Source organism: Gadus macrocephalus, chromosome 21, assembly GCF_031168955.1.
Source record: "Gadus macrocephalus chromosome 21, ASM3116895v1".
Classification (NCBI taxonomy): domain Eukaryota; kingdom Metazoa; phylum Chordata; class Actinopteri; order Gadiformes; family Gadidae; genus Gadus; species Gadus macrocephalus.
In genome coordinates this window covers 10,460,201-10,483,128 of record NC_082402.1, presented here as the reverse complement: position 1 = coordinate 10,483,128, position 22,928 = coordinate 10,460,201, and the positions used below count along the sequence as shown (strand labels likewise).

Below are 22,928 nucleotides of genomic sequence, written 5' to 3'. Positions count from 1 at the left end.
CCTCAGCTATATACTCAAAGTTGAACATACAACAAACATGGTAAGAAACTAGTATTACTTGTATTCTAGTATTCTGTTGGACTGGTATCTGAAAAAGACCACTCAATTTTAATTAAAAATGATGAATCACAATAATATTTTTTTCTAGACGATTTTTATTACAATCCAATTGGATGTGTTTCATTTCAATGATAACGTTTTTGAATGTAAAGTGTGCAACAACCACCAAGTCAAAAGACATGGTGGTTGTTGCACATATGACATCAGAGTTCCCCTTATCCTGATCAAAGACCATATAGCATATCATTTACTTAAAGGACATAAACACTCAGCATCAAGAATAAGCAATGTGATATAAGAGAAAAAGGGAGTTTGAGAAGTAATGTAAAATAAAGTAAATATAACAAAAAATCTATTACATCTAAGCAATATGTAAATTTGATATTTCCTAAACACGGACATCGTGTAGACGATATTCATCTATCACAAGTCTTTGAAACATTTTTATATTTGGTCCTGAGAAACAACATTGCAAAAGCTCCATTTGGCAACAATTGAAATGATAAGACATTTGCAAAGGTCATACAATGGAAATCACTTTGTTGTTCAACTTTAGGAACATTCCCGATAGGTACCCTCAGACAGTGGTATGAATACAAACATCAAATTAAATAAGTCTGGCTTTAGGTATTTTTGTTCCCCGTTCCTTGAGATTGAAAAAGGAATATTGGTCTAACGTCATCCTATTACAAAGTACACCAGAGGTAGTAAAAATCACCCAATGTAAACAATAAAAAGGGTCATTTGGTGACCCATGGTGGACCCCAGCATATTCACTGTAGGAGAACCTGTAAGGCTTGGTTTCAAGAACATATGTAGCCCTTTGTGGTCTAAAATGAAACCCAGTGGCTCTGTGCAATCCACAATCCATCTCGAATCAGCCCACTGTGCTTGTGAGTGAGACTTTTTTGTTGAGATTGACGGCCACATTTCCTAGTACATTTTCACCACAGTGACATACATAGTATACATAAAAAGGCATATCTTGATATACATTTTGCATTCCTGATCTGTGCGTTTATAGTCTTAAAGGTCCATAAAATATGCGCGGTAGATCGTTTTTATGATCCATGATTGCTGGACTGTTTGCGCACGCGAGGGTGAACTTTTCATTTTATTTTTAAAAAAATGTGATAGAAGTTAAATGGAATTTGTGACCGTTTTCAAACCCCAAAGCTCATTAGTGATGTAGACGTAGCATGGTGTCTTGCCAGCTTAAGCAGTTTGTTCACTTAGCAACTTATACAACGGCCATGCTTGTTTATTTGAAATCTGGGTCTAAAAGATTAAGAGCAGATCTGGTCACATCACATCAGAGTATCTTTAAGGCTCCCAAATGGTATTTCATTTTTTTGGCAAATAGTCACGCTTGCCCAGGAGAGAACAAGCAACAAAAACAAAGATAAGAGGGTCAAATAAGCTGTATGTAGCTGTAATTCAATGTCAAATAATTAAATGGTCACCATGCCTAACAGCTGGGCCCTGACAGAGACACAGTCCATAGAAATACTGTCAACCAATCACAGTCAGTGATTGACGAGGGCCACCTCGATGAAATTAGGTGATTGATCCGAGCTCATGTTATTGCTAAAAATAAGTATTTGGAATGATTCACATGACCCAGATATGCTCAATGCTGACCCCTCCCCCCCACACCTCGCTGAGTGAGAGGTGTCACTCAGCGAGCAGGACAACTTCAACGTTATCGTGGACCCCTTGCAGTAGCAGCTCCCCCTGAAACGTAATGATCTTCCTCTTTTTGGCAGCCCGCAAGGTGCCAACCAGTGCCTCAAAGATGTTGGCGCACCGGGTGTCTTCGAACAAGACCCCGAACTTCACACTTGTCTTCCCCTCGGCGTCTGCATGACAAAGGTTTGCTTAGTAGGATTGTGAGAATTACAATCGCTGTCAGATTAAGCAAATATAGGGCTCTCACAGGGGATAAAAGCAGAAAGTTTTAAATCGACACTATGTACGTCTTCCCATTAGCAAACTCTAGTGGCTTGAGTTACAGCTACAATTGTGTGACTGTCGTTTTCACACGTTGGGGTGGAATGTCACGGATTGGTACGTTCAATTCTTAAGAAAGCAGTACAAAAGTTACATAGTGCAGTTTTGAAGACAATGCAATGCATTGTGACGAAACAATTCACTGATTGTCAATCACTGTATCTCTCTTATCTGTGATAAGCCTTGTGAATTGAGCATAATATATAGTTATAATCGTCTCTATAAATGCAAAGCAATCTGTGAATTTCCTAAATGCATTGCAGAATTAACCAATTCACAAATCCAAAAACATAAATATAACTTACTTGGACTCCCAAGACGTTTGATTTCCTCCACAAGCAATGAAACTTCATGATCGACATTCATTTTGACTAAAGGAGGGACAAAAGTAATTTACATTAATCAATTGATTAATACATTGCTTAAAACAAGACAAGACGATAGGATGCAAAATAACAATGATTAACCTTTGATTTTAGCTGACCAAATATAGCCACTATGGTTGAATGTAATGCGGAAGTGATAATCGTGGTACATTTACATATAGCTGACGTACCCCAGTTATGGCTCTTCTAATGTAACATTGAGACTCAATTTATTACGTATACCTGTCAAATACCAGAACTTTCCTAGTTTTAAACATTTAGACAAACAGATATCTGAAAGTAGACAAAGCTTCCGACTGTTAAACGCCCGTTACCTAATTTAAGCCCTGGGTAGACTCAATGAAATAGTGCCAACGAGGCTAAAATGACCTCATTCGGTAAACGTATGAGGTGTTTCGGAAAACACTAGAACACAATATTAGTATGTTATAGTTTAAAGTGTTCTATTACCTGAAGATGATCTTTTTCTTAGGAGCTTGTCGAAAGAGATGTGATTGCGTCTAGACAAGAGTCAGGAATTTGCCCCTCCCTCTACGTCATGTCACCGTGGCCCAATAGGAAAAGAGCTATAGAGCGACACTGACTTAAAGCAATGGCACCGACTTTTCCGCTAACATAAAATTACAAACGCCCTTATGTATTAATTTAAGGATTGTACTTCTAGAAAATGTTGTGGAAAAAAATTCAATGCATTTGGAGAAGGTTTTCTTCAGTAAAGGTACGGTAAAGGCTCTTTAGGGTCCACATAACTTTAGTGTTGACATCCTTCATCCGGGCGTTCGGAGGACCCATGGACCTGGAGGACCCGCAAGCTGTCGGAAGAGTGGGCACGCTGACGTCACGAGGCCATAGGAACCCAATGGGCAGGAATGGCAGAGCCGACTCCGGGGGAAGGAACTAAAACAGCCTGAAACTTTACTTCTAACGGTTCTGCAAATGAATTTATCGCAACCGAAACCTGGACTACCACTATTCAACGGAGTATCGAAAACAAAAGTATTATCAGACGTGGATATTCCAGAAGATATCTGGCTAATCAGACGGGGCGCACTTTCGGAGCCGCTTGTTAGCCTTGTGCCGCTGACTTTGATTCAAGGTAGCTGCTAGCTAGGTTAGCTGGCGTGTGCTAGCCAGCTGCTGGCTTATTGGTTTAACTAGCCCAACAAGTTAACTGTGTTGGAGAATTTAATGACTCCATATTCATACTGCTGAATTATAGTATATTGCAAATACAATGCAATTTACACATTTGTTGTCAGTTGAAATATAAGATCTTAACAGAGCAGACTTGTTCATTCACATATTGCGAATATCGGAGCTAACGTGAACGCTAGCTAGTGCGTTCAGGTTAGCTGCTTTGAGATTCAGAAGTATCCCCATTTTTTGATCTATCCCCAACCAGTCAAAAGGCCTGATTATTCGCCCACGAATCGAAGTTCAGTCTTTTAATTGATTATATAATGGAAAGCCTAACGCTAAGTGACGGTGAGCAGCGATATTACTCGGATTTATTCGTTTATTGCGACACGGACAATACCAAAAAAGTGGCGTCTAATGGGAGGGTTCTTGACCTTTTCCGGGCGGCCCAGCTACCCAGCGAAGTTGTCCTGCAGGTAAGCTACTAGTCACCAGTACCCTTGTTACTTTGCAGTGTCTTGTGGCTACCCTACAAACCCATGTGATCGTGGTTGAGTTGGCACTCTGATCTTCCATACATTGAAGCTAACGTTAGGGTTGCTGGTTAGCTGTCTTGCAAGTGACACGCCTTCTTCTGGCTAATGTCAGCTTGGGCTAACAGTAACAGTTAGTTGTTTAGTTAACGGACAACTGCTGACGTTTTTAAAATGGCCCTTATAATGTATGCATACAAAATTGATCTCTGCATTAGACAAGGCTATTTCCTAACAGACAAAACGGTATCACTAAAAACTAGCTCTATCAAAATATACCCAGGAAACAATGTATCCCTCCTTCAAGCTTTTGCTTAACTCACTCCCTTTCTAGTGCTTCTTCTATAGATTGTCTGTAGATATAGTCAGTTTAATTGTTTTTCCACTAGATTCAGCCTAACGTTAATCATTGGGGATATTACACTAAAAGGCGTCCATACAAGACCAAACCAAGCGATTGGATCAGTGTTTATGAATTTCAATGGCCGAGTAGTCGGATAAGTATAGCAGTCCACTCTTGTGACCATTCTTGGCTTCAGCAAGCCAGTGTTTGCAGTTTATGAGTCAGCAGCCTTTTCAAGGTCAACAAGGGAGCTGTTTAATAGAGCGTAAAGCAGTTATTTTTGTTCATGCCATTCTACGAAACGGTGTCCAGCGGAAGACGCCTTTCAGTGGTGTTCCTACCTGCTCCTATTAATGAATGCGTGTTTGGTGGTATGCATCCAACACATTCAGACTAAGCACTTAGTCAGCTAAATGAATCTGAACTGGGCGGGGTGTTCCTGCCGTTTTGTACTTTGAAGTTACACACTTTTGCAATATAGCTGCTTGCCTGATTCTTGTGCCTACATTATGCCGTTATGTTATTTCTGCATTGTGCATTAACATCAATTTCTCAATGAACTGAAAGTAATATCAAAGTCAGACGTCAGAAAGGTCAATTTGTGGACATCTAATGAATAAAATTGGTGTGCACATTAACATTAATTTTAATCAAGGGAAGCCATTTATTTGTGTCATTGCCTGTGCTCCTCTATTTTGTACATAGTTCTGTCCGTGTGTAAGCAACTGCTCTGTTGATACTACATGCCAAACAGTCGTGTAGTAGGTCATTCCCTGTTATCGATGTGAGTATGAGGGCATATATTGTCAGCAGAGTCTGCCTGGATTTCTGCACATTCACACACAGCTGCTTGTTGCTAGTAGTTAGGCATGTACATGGCTACATGCCACCCTTTCCGAGGGTGATAGTGAGCTGCTCGCTTATTAGTTTAACTAGTCTGTGTGTCTGAAAGAGTCCATATTCAAGTGGCGTTAGTACCACATTGCAAATACAATACAATCGACCTTTGCTGTCGGTGGTAATAGAAGATCTAATATGAGAACAGACCAGACTTGTTTGTCAACATTTTGCGAATGTGAAGGTACCACAGCCACATGCTTGACATTCGTTCCACGACCGTTCTGCGTGTAGTTTAACCATGTCCACAAGGTTCAGCGTGTGAACTGTTCTTGTGTTCTTTGTTTGTCTTTGTACGCATGTTCAGATAACAGAGCTCTGTGGAGCCACTCGGCTGGGACATTTTGGGCGGAGCCAGTTCTACATCGCCCTGAAGCTCATCGCCATTGCCCAGTCTGGTCTGCCTCTCAGAGTGGAGAGTCTCAACTCAGGTGAGCACTGAGAAGATGGGTCAACCTTTGAATTGGTTCATTCAAATTATTTTCTATGTTCTCATTCCTTGTCTTTTATTCAATGCTCCCTCGGGTTTAATAAGGTAGAGGCAAACATGGTTTGGCCTGCGCCGTAAATCTAAAAAGTATGGTTGTATTTGAATCCAAACTGATCTTTTGTCAATTATCCATTTAAACGAAAAAAAATTTGGTATTAAGTCCAGTAGACATTTGTAGCTAGCTGAGTGACAGTTTAAGCAACAATTTGGATATAGGGTTCAAGCTTCTCCGGCCAAAACTTAAACATATGTTAGGTTTGTGTTTTAAATTGCTGTTAAAAACACAACAGTGGATTTGTGATTGCTCAATTTCTGATGTTTAAAAGATGAGGAAGTACATTATTTACTACCTCAAACCTTTCCAGGCATGCAAATACAAAGCCAACTTTAAGAAGCCCTGTTCTCAACTACAGCTTTTACAAACTAAGTTTGGAAATATAGCAAAGAATATCTCAATATATTTTTGTCACCTTTGAGTCGGTTACAATCTTGATATGATAGCAGACTCTATAAAATTGTTAAAAGAAAGGATTTTCTAATCAGAAGAACCAAGATCAAACGTCCTTTTGAGAAAAAAACATGACCCATTAAAATCGATGTTCAAAATGTTGACACATTTTATTCAAAAGTATATCTTGAATACCTTCTCCCTTCTTGGTTGTTTGTTTTTCTTTGTATTGTTTTTGCACTTAAAGGTTGGGTATGGAATTCGCTTTTTTGGCCATTTTTGCAGAATTACTTGAAATCCTTATCATAACCCACTTACAGCCACTGAGTTAGAAGTACTGACATGAAAATTAAGTCAATCATCTGTGTAACGGGCAGGGCTCGAAAAGTACGTCAATCAAACGGTCGTACTGTACTCCCCCCGCGCGCGACCTCTTCGTGCAGTACTCGTGACCCAGAGCTCGTGACCCAGAGCAAGCTCCTGTTTTTTTTTTATCCTGCGGTAGCTACTGGAACTAGTTAATCCACATTTGGACCTAGCAGTAGAAGACAATTTCCATGGCAGACAAGACGCCACCATCCCCATGTTGTTTTTTTAATGTTGCCATGTTGTTTAACGAAAACCTACGCTAGCCTGGCTCGCTCTCGCGCATCTGTGTTCGCGCTCGTGCATGATTGCGCGTCCAGGTACTTGGAATGGGTGGAGTCAGAGTCAGCGTTGAAGGAGAGGGGGTAGGACCATTTGAGATGTGTATTTTCAAAATCTGCTGGCGTTTTCTCAAATCCCATACCCAACCTTTAAGAAGACCCATATTAGCAACTGAAATTGGTCATCGACAATAACGCAATTCCTGGTCGGTGAAATGACCCACAGCATTAGTTTGGGAGGCCAAAATGGCAGATAAGCTGGTGCTAATATGGAAGACTTCACCCAAAGGCATCTCTCTGACTCAGTTTTCTGCCTTGTCTTCTGTTCTCAGTCAAGGACCTGCCGCTGCCCAGGTTCGTGGTTGGCAAGAACGAGGCAGAAGCGAGGCACGCAGCCCTGTACCAGGAGGCCGACAGCCAGGGAATCTATCCCGGGGCCGGGGTCATCCCCAGGCCACCGGGCCGAGGCCTGCAGAACAAGAAAGTCACCCCCGTCGTCCCCCCAGTGGTCCCCGTGCACGAGGTCATCCAGGCCCTCGCACCTGCCAGTGAACCGCAGGTTGGTAAACACGCCGCTCTCCCATGCCCAAAAAAACCAACCCTCTTATCACCAACGTAATAGTGCTGGCATCCATCCAAGCATGTAGATAAGCCTAAGATTAGTCCAGCCCGGAGGACGCTTCATAGAAAAGGTCATTGATTGGTTTGGTCTAAAACTTCAAAGCTATAACAATAAGGGGTGTAACGGTACCCAAAAATCTCGGTTCGGTACGTACCTTGGTTTTCAGGTCACGGTTCGGTTCATTTTCGGTACAGTAAGAAAACAATGCAAAATATAAATGTGCTAGTTGTTCATAACACACTTTTGTGCTTTTAACAATAGGAACATTAGACAATACAAAGCTAGAATTCTGCTCAAAAATATAAATACAAGATTCTGAAATGTAGAAATAAAAATAAATAACATTGGCTCAGACTGTTTCTTTAAAAAATATATTTTCTCCATGTACAAAAACACTAAACAGTTTCAAGTTGTTGCTCAGATTAAATAACATGAACAAGCTTCAGACTGTTTCTTTAAAAATAAATCTTTTCTCAATCTAATGTGCAAGAAATGTGTTAGAAATGTCAACAATTTATTTGGGGTTTAACATAGAATATTTAACATTCAAAATTATTTTAAAAAAACTTGAACAAGGAAATGTAACATTCAACATCAATACAACCTCCAGCTTTCCTTGTGAGTGCCCGGTTTGTTTACATGATGTGGGCGCATCTGTCTGCGTCACACAAATACCCGGCGCATTTACTGACGCAAAAGACGTTTACAATGTTCAGCGTAGTGTCCGAATTTTCGTTTGTTCGTTCCCTAAATAGTGCACTATATCATGAACACTATATATGGAATAGTGAGTGAGTGAATAGGGAACGATTTCAAACACAGCTATGGTGTGCGCAACTGTGCGGCTGCAGCATGTTCCACACATGTGGTCCTCTACTTAATATGTCCGTATGGAAACTCGTTCGGTACGCCTCCGTACCGAACCGAGCACCCCGTACCGAAACGGTTCAATACAAATACATGTACCGTTACACCCCTAATAACAATGTATATGTTGGATCTGGTGAGATCTACTTTAAGGGTCAAACAGACAAAAATAGCATTGGAAGTCCGGGTTAGCAATGACATTAGTACGACATCACACAAACAACTTGAAATACACTGCAATCTACAAAATACGTGCATTTAAGTTTGAACTCAAATGCAATGTTCAAGCAGGTTTTTTGTTTTTCCCTCTAAAAGAAAAAGAGCAGGGGACATTCACAGATCTGTTCATTTACACAGTATACATAATAGGCATGCAGTCTTGTCAGGCTGCTTACACATGAGCTGAAATGAGTCGGTCAACTTGCTTGACGAGTTGATCCATTAGAGAGGGACCGAGAAAGAGAGCAATGTTTGTTCTTCACACACACGCAGTCAGGCCAACACGCCCCCGAGGAGTGGCCTTCGTTGAACCATTTTGTTTAGGCGCGCGCCTGCATGTGGACTCCCAGAGGGTCAAACCGTCTACGACGCGCTGTATCTTTTGTTGGCCGATCTTTTCTGTTCACTACCTTTTTCCTTTTATTGCCGGTATGTTCTAGTGCATGGTCCAGCCCGACTCCACGTCGCCAGTGGTCTCCCCCCACCAGTCCCCACCCACCTCACCCCACTCCTGGAGGAAACACAAGCGGCAGGCGAGCGGCGGCAGCAGTGCCGCAGACCGGCCGCCGGCCGTGGCGACCGCCCCCGCTGGCGTCTGGACACAGTTCAGAGAAGCACCGACAGGTAGGCACACCTGCACGCATCTCCGAGCCAAAGCACTCGTATGTTTCAGAATTAGATTAGACGGTTCACTGTGGATCCCAGGCGGGAATTTCAGAAGATAATAAATAATCGTATGATATATAATCCGTGAGCAGGGTCATAATAAATAAGTAAATAGTGTGTTTGAAAACCGGTAAAGATAAAAGTCCCCCTATCTTTGCCTGCCTTCAGTACCAGTACCAGTGCCTGGGGACGGGATGTGGTCGGCCCATTCTCCCCCTCCGCCCCCTGTTCAGGAGACGTGGGTCAGCTTCACGGCGGACACACCGCCATCCAGTGCCATCCCCGCCATGCACCCCTCGTCCGTCCAGGTAACAGCATCCGCTGCGTACAGGTCGTCCATAAGTGGCTCCATGAGGCCTGGACGAACACGGCATGTCACGTAACGCCTGTTAATGAGAGCCAATCTCAGAAACATAGGTTTATTGTATTTTGAACAAAGACCCATCCCTAATTTATGCCCTCCCCTAGCACATTGTTCAGTGGACGATTTGTTCGCAAGGTAGCCCACCTCAGAGTATGCGAACTGCATACTAGCAACATTCTGACAAAACGGCGACTTTAAATGATGCAGCCTCAAAATGGAATGATCTTCCCCTTTTATTTCTTATTTTTACACTTGTGGAAAAGTTTAGTTAGTTCAGTTAATTCCGAGGCAATCTAAACTGCTTCATGGCTCTTCTTCTGAATCAATACAAAGGGACTTCATCTGATCCCTCGACACTTAAATTCTTGAAAAAACACAAAATCTTTGAGATTCTTCATTGCAATATTATCTTAATTGAACGATGATGCTCTATTTTTTTATCTTTCCTCATCTGATTTCCCACATGTGTCTTCGAAGAATCTGATCCTGTCTCTTCCCAAACTGGTTTAATTTGATGCATGTGACGTTCAGAACTGTAGGCCAACACTCAAGCCTACCCTTTCTACTTAAAACCATCTATCCAACCATCCAGGCATTTATAAAGGCTGTGGACAGATTTGCTTTCCAACTTCGTGTTTTTATCATTGTGTGTGAGCCCGACCGATATAGAATTTTTAAGGCCGATACCGATACGAATATTTTGTGATTTAAAAATCCGATATGCCTATATATCGGCCGAAAAAAATCCAGAAACGCGCAACAAAACAAACAAATTTCCCTAACATTGGTTATTTGTAGTTATCTTTTAAATCCTTTTCACTCTCAGCTAACTTTAGAGAATTGATGGGGATGTTCTTTTAATTGTTATTCAAGCAATGCATGTCTCGCGACAGTTGCCAACTTACCATGAACACACTTGCACACATGAACAACACCGATGATCTCCGTCGATCTCCGTCATTCACTCTGCCTAACTGGCTGATTCAGCGGGTTTGGGCGTTAGAGCGCCCTCTGGTGGACAATTTTTTTTTAAAATATTCATTTATCGGCCATTATAAATGCCGATACCGAATAGTTTGAAAAATGCCTAATATCGGCCGATAATATCGGCCTGCCGATATATCGGTCGGGCTCTGTGTATATGCATATATATATATTGTCTGTGACCATTCCTTACGACTCGTTTGCAGGAAAGCACAACAGTACGGACGGTGGCCTCGGCAGCAACCACCAATGAGATCCAGCGTCAGTCCAGCGCATACGACGACCCATGGAGGATCACAGACGAACAGAGGCAGTACTACGTCAACCAGTTCAAGACCATCCAGCCCGACCTCAACGGCTTCATACCCGGTGAGAGGCGGCACACGCACTCCTCAAAGACGCATGTCGAAATGGTTTTTTTGTTGACACGTTTGTATTTGTTTTTCAGGCTCGGCAGCAAAAGAGTTCTTCACCAAATCCAAATTACCCATCCTAGAGTTGTCACACATATGGTGAGCTCCTCCATAGGTTTTCAGTATGGTTACTGAATCCTACCTACTTATTTTACAACAGAAGTGTGTACCAATTCCAGGGAGGTATGTTTTGATATAATAAATATTAAACTGATACCTGTGTGCATTTACTATATATCGATGGAATCTGAACATTTCAGGGCATTAAATCAAAAGCCTTTTATTACACAATTATAATTTACAATAAAACCCTTTGGCCTTATGTGCCATGCCTGTTTCCCGTTGCTTTAAGCTACTCCTACTGCTATGGACATTGTTGTCACTAGCTGTCTTCTCACTGTCTCTCTTCATCCCTCTCCCTCCAGGGAGCTGTCAGACTTCGACAAGGACGGCGCGCTGACGCTGGACGAGTTCTGCGCAGCCTTCCACCTGGTGGTAGCGAGGAAGAACGGCTACGACCTCCCAGAGAAGCTACCCGAGAGCCTGATGCCAAAGCTGATAGACCTGGATGACTCGGCAGGTACGCAGTGGCCCCGCCCCAGATCAGCTCCCGACTCAGTGGCCAGAGGCTCAGGCCTCACGGGTCACAAGAGCCAACGTTTTAGTGAAGCACATTGTTTTAAACGTCTGTGTGTGTGTGTGTGTGTGTGTATATGTATATATATATATATATATATATATATATATATATATATATATATATATATAGTTTTGAAAGATTCATAAGTAATTCCAAAGTTGTTCACATTTCGAGTTACACTAAATTGAGTTGACCAAATTGCATGTCTTAACACTGATGGCGTCTTGGGCTGTCGAGTGAAATAACGCCCCCGGCGTTGCGGTTACGTTCCCCTACCAGCTCGCGCTGTGTTTCTCTCGGCTGCTCTGTGTGTGATGTGTATGTGTCACCGCACCGTGTCTCTTCTCCTGCTTGCAGAGGTGTCCGAGGCCGCGGTGGATGTGGGCTACTCTGGCTCACCAGTGGAGGTCACCCCAAACAAGTCTCCCTCCATGCCCTCACTCAACCAGACCTGGCCAGAGATGAACCAGGCCAATGAGGTTCTACACGCACGCCACAGATTTATACTCCTCTTAAACAAACTTACAGGCACACACACAGAGCTATGCCCTGTTGTTCAGGATGCAAGTGACTTAGTTCGTCTGGTGCTATTTTCTATTTTTATGCAGAGAGGTTGAATTTGGTTAGTTTTTCGCCGTGCTGGTTGATATTGTGACTTGATTGCCGTTTGATTCATAAACTGATGCTTGAATGCTCCCCTGAATAGCCTTCCTAATGTAATTCGACCTCACCGTTGGCACGCCGTCTCCTTCTCCTGTGCACATCATGTCCCATCACATCACAGGGGTGGAGGGGGCTGCTGTCGCTCAGAATGATGTGTCAATTGATGTCACTGCGCTTGCTGACTGACATGTTATTTCTCCTTCTCCCCCCCCACCCCTCTGACTTCCTGTCTGTCTCCTGCAGCAGTGGGAGACGTTTAGCGAGCGCTCCTCCAGCTCACAAACTCTGACCCAATTTGACTCTAACATTGCACCAGCTGACCCTGTAAGTCAATCACTTAGAATGTATGCATGACTCTCTATTAATTGGTTTGGATATTAACCTGCTGCGGATTTCTGACATGCCTCTCTCTCTCTCTCTCTCTCTCTCTCTCTCTCTCTCTCGCTCTCTGTTTCTCTCTCTCTGTCTCTGTCTCTGTCTCTGTCTCTGTCTCTCTCTCTCTTCCCCCCCCCCCTTCTCTGTAATCTATTATCTATTGCTATCAATGCATGGGGTTTCCGTTGTGCAAATCCAACTACATCATCAATGGCAGGGCTATCTTCTGATTTGGCATGCAAAGCATCTCCTGGACAACAACTCTTTTCACAGTGGCATCAAATCCTCATTGGAATGAAAAGCGGCTTTCTGTTTCCAATACGTCACAACGTTGGCTCATATGGCGTCGTTGTCTCCAGCAAAGACGGATTCAATAAACAGAAAAAATAGAAGTTTAATACAATAGATGACACAAGTCACGTAATAACTGCTGATTGAGAGTCACCACATGACCTACCATACATATTGAGAAAGGATCCTATACTATGGAGAAAGGATGTAATGTTATGTCGTAAAATGTTCTTTATCTATTTGAATCAACAACCAGATGGTCTGTGTTTATTCAAACCCCAGTCAACAAACTGTTTTAAGTTATGCAGCACACTATCAACCATCCATAAAAACCTTGGCTGAGCCTTCTTTGCTGAAAATATAGGCTTTCCAATACAAGCACTGGAGTACCTTTGCAGTTTGGGCTTTTACCTCCAGTGAGTAATTGAAATGCACACGAAGCAGTTAGTAGGTAAAGTTTCAAGCACCCAATCTTTATCGCCTTAATCATCGGCACATCGTATTTGACGATGACCTGTGAATCAATGACTTTAATTGTCCATTGTTTAGGAAGTCCCAATCTGAAAGTAGCGGACACTGTGTTTTTCCGCTACCCCGCTCACTCTGTGAGTGGAGAATGAGCACAGAGGACCTATCGCAACACATGTGAGGGTGCATTGATTTTCCTGGCTTGTTTGTTCCTGGTCAGCACCGCTCCCCCTCTTTTTAATTACAGACTCGGCTTATTGTTTTGTTTTGTGCATCGGTATCGGCTTCCTATAACGAGAAAACGATGGGCTGAATGTAGCACCGTGAGGCGGGAGAACAGTGAGGGCCTCTAAACCTAATGTCTTACCCACTCTGGTTGCTTAGCGCATTCGATCGATAGGAGTTCTTTTTTGGAACAGTGGAAACATGTCCAGGGCGCCAAGTATCATCGTTAATTCTTCATTCCATCGGCATATTCAGTCGTCAAACGATTCTTGGGAAGAGGGTTAGGCTTGATGGACTGAGCTGTTTTTATCTTTTAAATATGAATTCCATAAGTATAATGCAGTAAAGATTCCAGTGAAGACAACGTTGAAAGTTGCGTTTAGATGTGTGCATTCGCATTACAGTACCATCAATGGGAGCTTATGATTTAGGATTCGGACAGTCTTGCGGGGAGTTGCACAATCACGTCAGGAATACATGACTTGCCTAGCTTGTTGTACAACACAACGTATCATATTATACACCACACCATGTACACATGCAGCATGGGCCATGTTGCAGCTGAGCAGCTATACTCAGAGATGATGGCGGAGGTGTTTCCTACAATTGATCCTGTTGACTCGGGTAGAAGTCTAACCCCTCTGGGCCCCGTCTCTCCTTGTCTGACCGCTCCACAGGACACCGCTATCGTCCACCCGGTCCCCATTCGAATGACTCCAAGTAAGATCCACATGCAGGAGATGGAGCTCAAGAGGACCGGCAGTGGTAAGACACCTGCTCTCTCGGAGAGCCAAACATTTACTGTCTGCCTCCAAAAGGACATGAGTGGCTGGGCTGGGCGAGGGGCGGGGAATGTGTGACTTCAAAACTGGCAGATTAATCAATTCGAGGTACATTGAGCATTTAAAAAAAGAAGTGATTAGATAGATTACACCTTTTTTGACGGATACTAATTCTCGGGTGTTTCCGGTAGGTGACCCTGCCCTCCCCAAAGTACAGTACCACTTGGAGAACCCAACAGCCACCCTGATCCATTTGAAGCTTTACCATGTTCTTAGGCGGCCAGGCCCTGCTCCGTAGCAACATTGTATCAGGGGAATGCCCTCTTCACACATGCAAGTCATTGCTTCTCACCCTCAGACCACAACCACCCCACAAGCCCACTGCTGGCGAAGCCTCCAGAGCTGTCTGAAGAGACCAAGCTGGCTGCCTCCTTGAAGTTTGTTGCTGCCAATGCTGTCGGTGAGTACCTCCACAAAGGCCAAGATAATGGGGAACAAGGTCCCACACTTTTGAGTTAATATTTCTCTATATTTCATGAAATCCATTGCAATCACAGGTAATTTCGGTATATTAGTTTTAGCTGAGTTGGTGACCAATTACCGTACACTCAACAATAACTATACAATCACGTAACGGCGACGCTGCAGCTAATGAAAAAGCTTGACAGTGTTTCAGACTCGAGGGAAGTACAAACTACACAAAAAAGCGAGGGGTGGGAGGGATTTGTCTTTATTAGCTGACTGAGATATAGATTATATATGTATGAATTAGTGGTGGCCATAGATTAATTTTGGAATTCTAGATTAAAATGGCAAACGGCAAAAAGTCCTTTCGTTTACCTTGACAACTGTCAAATATACTTGGCAACGGTGAATTATCAAATATAATTCACCGCCGGAAGTTGTGAAGTGCCAATGCAAGTGAACGGAGCATAAACAAAAATAATTGACAGCTGAACGTTGGGAAGGCCCATGCAAGTGAAAGGAGCAGTCTACAGCATTGAGAAGAGCCGTGTAATAATCCATAATAATGAAAGGTTTAGAAGTTAAATATTTGAAAGTTGTAGAATAAATTCATATAATTTATATCGCAGTTAATTTGCTAGAAATGTATTTGCAATGTTTAGTCAGTTAATCATTTACATATTTATGTTACACAATTGTTACTATTTACATGTTTACATATTTAACACAGTCAGGATATTCTGTTGAATCTGCCTCTGATTCCCTCACGTTTACCTAAACGTTTGTCTAAATTCTATATTCTGATTGGTTAGTTCAGTCGCGTGATGGGTGCGAACAAGGAAGTGTTTGAAAATAGATTAACGGCGATATTTTTTTTATCGCGCGATAAAAGTTTTGCGTTAACGCCGATAACGGCCCACCCCTAGTATTAATATACATTTTTTACTTTTGCCTGACAAGATATTTAATAATAATAATAATAATGGCTATATTGGTTAGATCCTGTTCATCACTTTAGGTGACATTTTTCCACCAGCCACATTTCAAATGTTTAATTCTTCTGCTTGTCGTTTCACAGGGGAAGGTTACAGTAGTTCAGATTCCTACACCTCGGACCAGGAGCCGATCACCAGACAGAGGTTAGTGAGAGTAAAAATCATCCCTTTTATATGAATGTTTACCCTGTTGACCGTTTCCTCTGTATGCTATGTAGAATATTGGTCCATTGATATCAAATATCAATATCAATATATATATTTTAAATATTGATCTAAATCAAGATAGTTTCTAGATCGGCATGATGTTTGTTCCACATGATTTTTTCCCTTCCTGTGCATTCACACCTCCTCCATCCGTTGACTGTGTCCAGGTCTCATTCTGGGACGTCTCCGGAGGCCTTGAAGGTGGTGGGGGCCGCGCCTCCCCCCCCTCCGCCGCGCCCCCACCCGTCCCACTCGCGCTCCTCCTCCCTGGACATGAACCGCAGCTTTGCAGCGGGGGCGGTCGCCGGACAGCCGCAGCCCGGTGCCATAGCCTACCCCCCTGCCGTCCCGCCCCGGCCGCTGCCCACACAGGTGAACTGAAGGGACCCACTGGGCCCGACCCCTTTCCACTCTCTAGGGGCACGAGACTCCCATCCAGCACTTGCCGGAAACTATGTTCGAAAGAGGATTTGGAGGCTATTTTATGATTTGTTAAACCCCTACTTTTTGTGCTTGCTTAAGTTGCTAAATCACAATTTTTTTTTAACCTGAAGAGACACAGGTACGAGGCAAACCGATCCGTTCAAACCCCCTCCTGACTCTCTGTTCCTCCCCCCCCCCGCCTACCTACCAGACGTCTATGCCCCACGGCGGGCATCGCAGCGAGGTGGAGGGCGGAGGGGGCACCCCGCTCACCGCCTCCGCCCCCACCACCGTCACCACCACCGCCGCCGCCGCCGCCACCCCCGCAGCAGCCCCCGCAGCAGCCCCCGCCACCTCCCCGCACCTGATCCCCCATCAGCCCAACTTTGCAGACTTCAGCCAGTTCCAGGCCTTCGCCACCTTGGACCAGCCCTCGAGCCTGCCCGAGGTGGACAAGCACAGCGAGGCGGCGGCGGCGGCGGCGGCGGTGGTGGTGGTGGTGGCGGCGGTGGCGGCGGGGCAGGTGGGTGTGCTTCACACGGTACGCCGGGTGGGGGACACCGTGGGGGCGCGGGGCAACCGACTGAGTGTATGGCGATACCACTCTGGCTTTGTGCTTTTTTGGCTGGTCTTGATCTTCTACCCTTTTGCTTTCCGCCATGAAAATGATGGTTCACCATGAGAAGACGCATGGGACAAACCGTGTGTGTGTGTGTGTGTGTGTGTGTGTGTGTGTGTGTGTGTGTGTGTGTGTGTGTGTGTGTGTGTGTGTGTGTGTGTGTGTGTGTGTGTGTGTGTGTGTGTGTGTGTGTGTGTGTGTTCTCCCCAGGTGGAAAAGCCGCCGGAGGGAGCGGGTCCGCTGAGGACGGTGAAGAGCGACGGCCCGGCAGAAGAGCGGACCCCCACCAGCCTTAACTCGGTACGTCAACGGTGGTCTGTGTGCCGCCTCCGGGGGGGGAAACGGAACCCCTCTGCGGAGAACAGAGGAGGAGGGGTGGGAGTGGGGTGTCGCAATGCACCATTGGCGCCAATCAGCGCATAGCCGTTCTGCGTTTGGTCTACGTTTCAAGTCGCAAACGCCAGATTTCCTCATCATAGATCACATAAACCGTCATTCATTTGATAGGGAGGCTAATCAAGCGGCTAGGAGGCCTAGTCGACTGCCGCAGTCTCCATCGCCGCACCCATTGGTTCAGAGGTTCTAAAGCTTTCCCCCCACGGCCCGTGGGCTCCGCAGGCCAAGGGGGCGTCGGGTCCCCTCGCCCCTCCCCCCAAGCCGGTGCGTCGGAGGCTGAAGTCGGAGGACGAGCTGCGGCCGGAGGACGAGCCGCACGGCCCGCAGAGGTCCAACCTCATCGCCGCCGTCCTGGCCACGCAGCCCTCCATCCCCAGGTAACGGCGGCCGGTCTGGGCGCCGTCAGCCTGCGCAGTGGCCCAACCCTGGAGACCAGGGAGACTAGACTGCTGGAGACGCAGGATTAGGCTGCATAATTGGAAGCATTTTGTCATTGATTATTGTTTTTTTATTTTTTGTTTTTATGCTAATTTGTATGGTATGTAAGAGATGCGTCAACAAGGCAGGAATGGGACAGGCAAACTCGTATATCAACAGCAGTAGAGTTCATGATTGCATTCTGATGGCTAGTGTGAATGGATGCTTGCTGTAGGGCTGCTCGATTATGGGAAAAATCATAATCACGATTATTTTGGTCAATATTTAAATCACGATTATTCAAACAATTATTTTTGGATTTGAAAAACATGTTGTATTTATTCAGCATGGCTCTCCCAAAAAAAACGTTGTAACTGAGAACTTTGAAATTTCACCTTAAAAAAATAAACAAAATGGTCAAAAAGAAAATGTATCAATCTAAAATAATATCCAGATATGTATCCAGCTGTGCTGCCCTTTCTATAAAACATAAAAAAAGAAGAAAATTCGATTATTTAAATTTTGTGATCGTTTGACGCTAAAATCGAAATCGCGATAAAAATTCGATGAATCGCCCCGCCCTAGCTTGCTGTAACGTTTAACCTATGCCTTTTTGGTTTCAGGTCAATAGGGAAAGACAAGAAGGCGATCCAAGCATCCATCAGGAGAAACAAGGAGACCAACACAGTGCTGGCACGACTCAATAGTGAACTTCAGCAGCAGCTCAAGGTACAGCGCACCCCTCGGGGAAGGACCAAACAATATGTCGATATAATTCAGGCTATAGCCATCTAGAAGTAACATTTCTGTGCATGCGGCTCCAGGACTAGCTAGCCAGCTCACGTGCTTCCTAAACTCATCGTGTCCCGAGCCCTGTGGCGTGTCCCTAGCCTTGTAGGAGAGCCCAGAACTGTCCCCCTATCCCCAAGCTCACCCTGACGCCAGCGTGTTGCGTGTTGTCGTTGCCAGGACCTGCTGGAGGAGCGGATATCCCTGGAGGTGCAGCTGGAGCAGCTCCGACCCTTTTCCCACCTCTAGAACCAGGCCCCGCGCTCTTAAGAAGAAGAAGAAGAAGAACAGGAGGGGGGAGGGTGGGGGGGGCCCTGGTCGTAGAGGGAGCCACTCGCAGGGGCCCTCCATGTGATCAGTCGCCCTAAAGCCACTTAACTTCCCGCCTCCATCGCCCCTTGCTCCCTGTACCCCCCTCGTCCTGCCACGCACACCAGCCCTGCCAAACGCTAATGACCCGATGCCCTGATGTGGACTAACTCCTACAAACACACACGTACACATTCACATGCATACACATTCATCGACACGCGCATTTCAGGGGGGAGGTTGGCACGGTGGGAGGCGTGGTAACAAACTGGCACTTTCTACAAAGATTCAGTGGAGGAATGCATAACGAGTCCAGATGGTTTCTGACCCTGCCTGTTCGGCTGCAGCGTGAGTCGCCAGACATGTTCATTTTATACTCTCCCAGTGACTGAATAAGAGAGATTTTTTTTTTTTAAGTTGTATTGAGTGAGTGTGTGTGTGTGCGCGATGGAGCGTGCAGGTGTGCCTGCTAGACCCTGCGACTGTGCCTAGGTCTGCGTCCCTGTCCCATCCACACTCTTCTGAGGAGTTTGTGTGCATGTTTGTCTAGGGCCAGGTTCAAGATAATCACGGTAAAGGCTTTCCACCATCCATGTGAACAGAAATCAAGCTTCCTTCCGTGTTTGTGTACGTACGTATGTGGGTGGGTGTGCGTGAGCATGGATATGCATTTCAGTTGAATGCAGGACTAGAAGAAGTGGGTAAAGGTTCTGTTCCGGCATTTGACTTGTGCGATTGCTTTTCTGAATGACTCGCTGAGTACAAGCTCGCTCTCTACTGAATACCAAGTTCCAATTGTCCAATCGGAAAGCCCAATTTTCTCTCTTTGGGTTAACGTGTCTTTTTTTCTTGCTTTGCTCTTGTTGTTCCACTCTGCATTGGAATATAGCCTTAAAAGGAACCGCATGTTATTTAACAAGGGTTTTAATAGCCTGAGGTTGCCACAGAGCTGTCCCACATGGGTCACATAACCCCCCTTCGACCCTTCTACCTGGAGCGGTCAGCCTACTGGAACATGCTTGTCATGCTGTTAAGGCGACAGGGGAAAAGAAAATAGACGGGGGGGGAAAAGAGAAGCCCAACTGTTGTGGACAGACGTTGGTTATAAAGTCTGATGTGGACATAATATACGGACCCCCCCCCAGTAATTTGGCGCTATGCAACCCTTGACGGTATATCCTCCATAAACATTTACGATATCTTTTTTTCGTTTTTTTTTGTAATCCGGTAACAACTGTGTCAACTGTTGTATTGTCTCTTGGGTATTAAAATAAAACATGACCCTTGTCCAGGATCTAATCGCCACAACCCCCAACTGGTGCTGAATTAATCGCAGTTTGAGGATAACTGGTCCTAATTTGGGTACCTGCTATTGCATTTGGGTATAACTGAGCGTGTTCGTGCACATGCACCCTAACCTGTGAGGCTTGGCAGTAGATGAAGCTTAGCGACATACCAAATGGATACCGTTGACAGAAGAGGGAGACCTGAAAGACCAAGCTGCACTTTAACCCCACCCTAACCTATTTTATTTTTATTTTCGGTTTTCTTTGACGTTTCTATTTGTTCTGGCACATTCTTCCTTAACATAATTTTTGTTTTTGTAAACCTGCATGGTGTTCCAGTCCTATATGTCTATTATAATAAATTACGCTTTAATGAGAAACAATGAGAATCTTGAACCACTCTTGTTTTTATACACTGGTAACCTGAAATCACATTCAGAACGGCCTCTTGCTTTCTACTTTAAATCTTGCATTTCTGCTATGTGTATCTTCTCTTAACCATCATGTATTTTAGGAACCCCCCTCTCATTGATGTCAGGTTTCCATGGTGACTGACCTTATCCCATTGATATACCAACTGTGTGTGTGTGTGTGTGTGTGTGTGTGTGTGTGTTGGGAGTAGACCTGGAACTAATACCATTTAAAACCTTAATTACCTGATACAGGATTGGTTACAATCTTTCCTGGCACATTGCCCTCCCCATCTGCCTATAAACCCTTGTCTATGTTGAAATGCAGGCAGAGAACAAATTATTTCCTTTGAATGGGCTTTTGGATTGTTATTTGCACCCAGGTCTATGTTGTATATTGTACATGATAAACTTTTGAACTCGTATGTACATTTTCATCAATTGCTGACTAACGAGAGATAGGAGATGATTCCTTTAATATTTTTTTCTCTTGGATGTGGGATCCTAGATGTTTAAACTGCATGGATGTATCTCTGCAGATCAACTAGCAGCTGTGTGGTTTTTACACAAATAAAAAAAAAACAGCACAATATTTAAAACATGGTCCTCAAAATAGTTTTTATTGACATGTGTGGTGAGTGTTTCAAATTTAAACCAGCTTTCTTAAATCCCATGGTTTACCTCGACAATAGGTAGGTAGAGGTCATTCAGCAAAGTGAAGTTGTTAATCTCCTTAGGTTCTGCTGCTACTGCTGCCTTGATGGACTTGGAGAGTTTGCCAAGGATCTTGTGACTTGATATACTATTGATTGTATTTGGGATCATGGGTTGGACATAGGGATGGCCTGGGTTACTTTCTGGGAAAGTTAGGGTCAGGGGAAAGAGGGCTGATTCTGTTTCTAAAGTGATTTTGAAGACGGAAATCGTTGATTTTAATGTTACGCTTGGCAGAGTGGAAAATAGGAGCAAGTCAGGGAGGGTGTGTCAGGAGAATTTGGAGAAAGAAGAGAGGGGGAGACAAAATTTACCAGTTGTTAAATTGACAACTGGTTTGGGCACAGTGGGTTGAATCCCTATCTCGGGTTAAAAGGAAGCACTTCACGGGGTTGTGGGAATAGGGTCGTGAGGAGACAGTACAGCACTTAATGTTCTACTGTAGGAGTTAAACTTTGGAATATGTTGGGTGTAATTCGTCTGTAGTCCTGTGGAGGGCAGTGTTGCGCATCAATAGATTTAATCTGAGGGAAAGTTGGGGAAACCAAACAATAATTCCTGTGAGGAATTATGTTATAAATAAACTCGAAAGTGCTGTAAATCACTTGCTGCAAAACCCAGATTTTGAAAATGTCCATTCTGTATTTTATTTATTGCAGTGGATTCAGTTTGAAGTGGTTATTGAGCAGTCAGGGCCATGTGTAGGATGCCTGCAGATACGCTGCAGATATTGGGGATCAGAACCTTATGACTGGGAGTGCAGCACCCTGGCCCCGCTACTAAGTAGCACATATGTGTGAGGCCTTCTACATTCCTGTGTTGGCATTCGACTAATGTTGGAGTTGGATATATTTACAGCATGTTTGCAATTTTTAATTTTAATTTTATAGGTATAATTTTTTAATCATATATTACCTTAATTGAAGAGAGGGGGAGTTTTTATTTGGGGGAAAGGGATTTGTTCAGTAATGAATAATGATTCTGAGCGATCTGATTGGTCTGATTGGCCTCCTCCAGCCAACACTCCTCCTCAACTGATCATAGGAAAGTAAATGCATTTCAGTATTAACAAATTAGACTTCATTGGTTAATACTGAAATGCATTTAGTTACGAGTCTTCATTGGTTATACTGAAATTTAGATTAGCATTTAGTTTCCTTAAATTAATTGTATTCATTGCAATAGATGTTGAACAGTTAGGCTCCTCTTTAATGATCAACATTGATAGACTGCGCCAAAAGGCAAGGAATTAATTATTAATGCATTCCTTTAACTCTGATAGGCCTACTATCAATCTGATACCCAATGATTGATCTTGTTGATATGTTTAAGATTAATGACTATGATTGTACAGAAGATTCACAGAAG

General features: G+C 44.0%; 2 protein-coding genes across 10 annotated transcripts; one reads left to right on the top strand and one right to left on the bottom strand.

Moving 5' to 3' along the window:
- Nucleotides 1–135: 135 nt before the first annotated feature.
- Nucleotides 136–3,054, bottom strand: abracl (ABRA C-terminal like). The gene is made up of 3 exons (XM_060041684.1): nucleotides 2,907–3,054; nucleotides 2,376–2,441; nucleotides 136–1,919 (listed from the first exon to the last, which is right to left on the bottom strand). The coding sequence occupies exons 2-3, from the start codon at nucleotides 2,434–2,436 to the stop codon at nucleotides 1,735–1,737; spliced, it is 246 nt and encodes an 81-aa protein (XP_059897667.1). The 5' UTR covers nucleotides 2,437–2,441; nucleotides 2,907–3,054; the 3' UTR covers nucleotides 136–1,734.
- Nucleotides 3,055–3,211: 157 nt separating this feature from the next.
- On the top strand, nucleotides 3,212–21,445 carry reps1 (RALBP1 associated Eps domain containing 1). 9 transcript variants are annotated; one of them, XR_009523682.1, is made up of 20 exons: nucleotides 3,212–4,069; nucleotides 5,674–5,797; nucleotides 7,284–7,510; nucleotides 9,100–9,283; nucleotides 9,494–9,633; nucleotides 10,880–11,042; nucleotides 11,122–11,185; nucleotides 11,512–11,666; nucleotides 12,084–12,205; nucleotides 12,633–12,713; nucleotides 14,426–14,513; nucleotides 14,889–14,990; nucleotides 16,074–16,134; nucleotides 16,365–16,569; nucleotides 16,832–17,161; nucleotides 17,450–17,539; nucleotides 17,858–18,012; nucleotides 18,676–18,781; nucleotides 19,022–20,171; nucleotides 20,208–21,445. XR_009523682.1 is itself a non-coding variant. In XM_060041675.1 (19 exons), exons 1-19 carry the CDS (start codon nucleotides 3,917–3,919, stop codon nucleotides 19,088–19,090), a joined length of 2,616 nt encoding a protein of 871 aa, XP_059897658.1. In that variant the 5' UTR covers nucleotides 3,212–3,916; the 3' UTR covers nucleotides 19,091–21,445. The 9 variants fall into 9 exon arrangements, 8 of the variants coding, with proteins under 8 accessions (XP_059897658.1, XP_059897662.1, XP_059897661.1 ...); XM_060041675.1 differs by having other exon boundaries at nucleotides 12,636–12,713; nucleotides 19,022–21,445; XM_060041679.1 differs by having other exon boundaries at nucleotides 16,832–17,113; nucleotides 19,022–21,445.
- The last annotated feature ends 1,483 nt before the right edge of the window (nucleotides 21,446–22,928 follow it).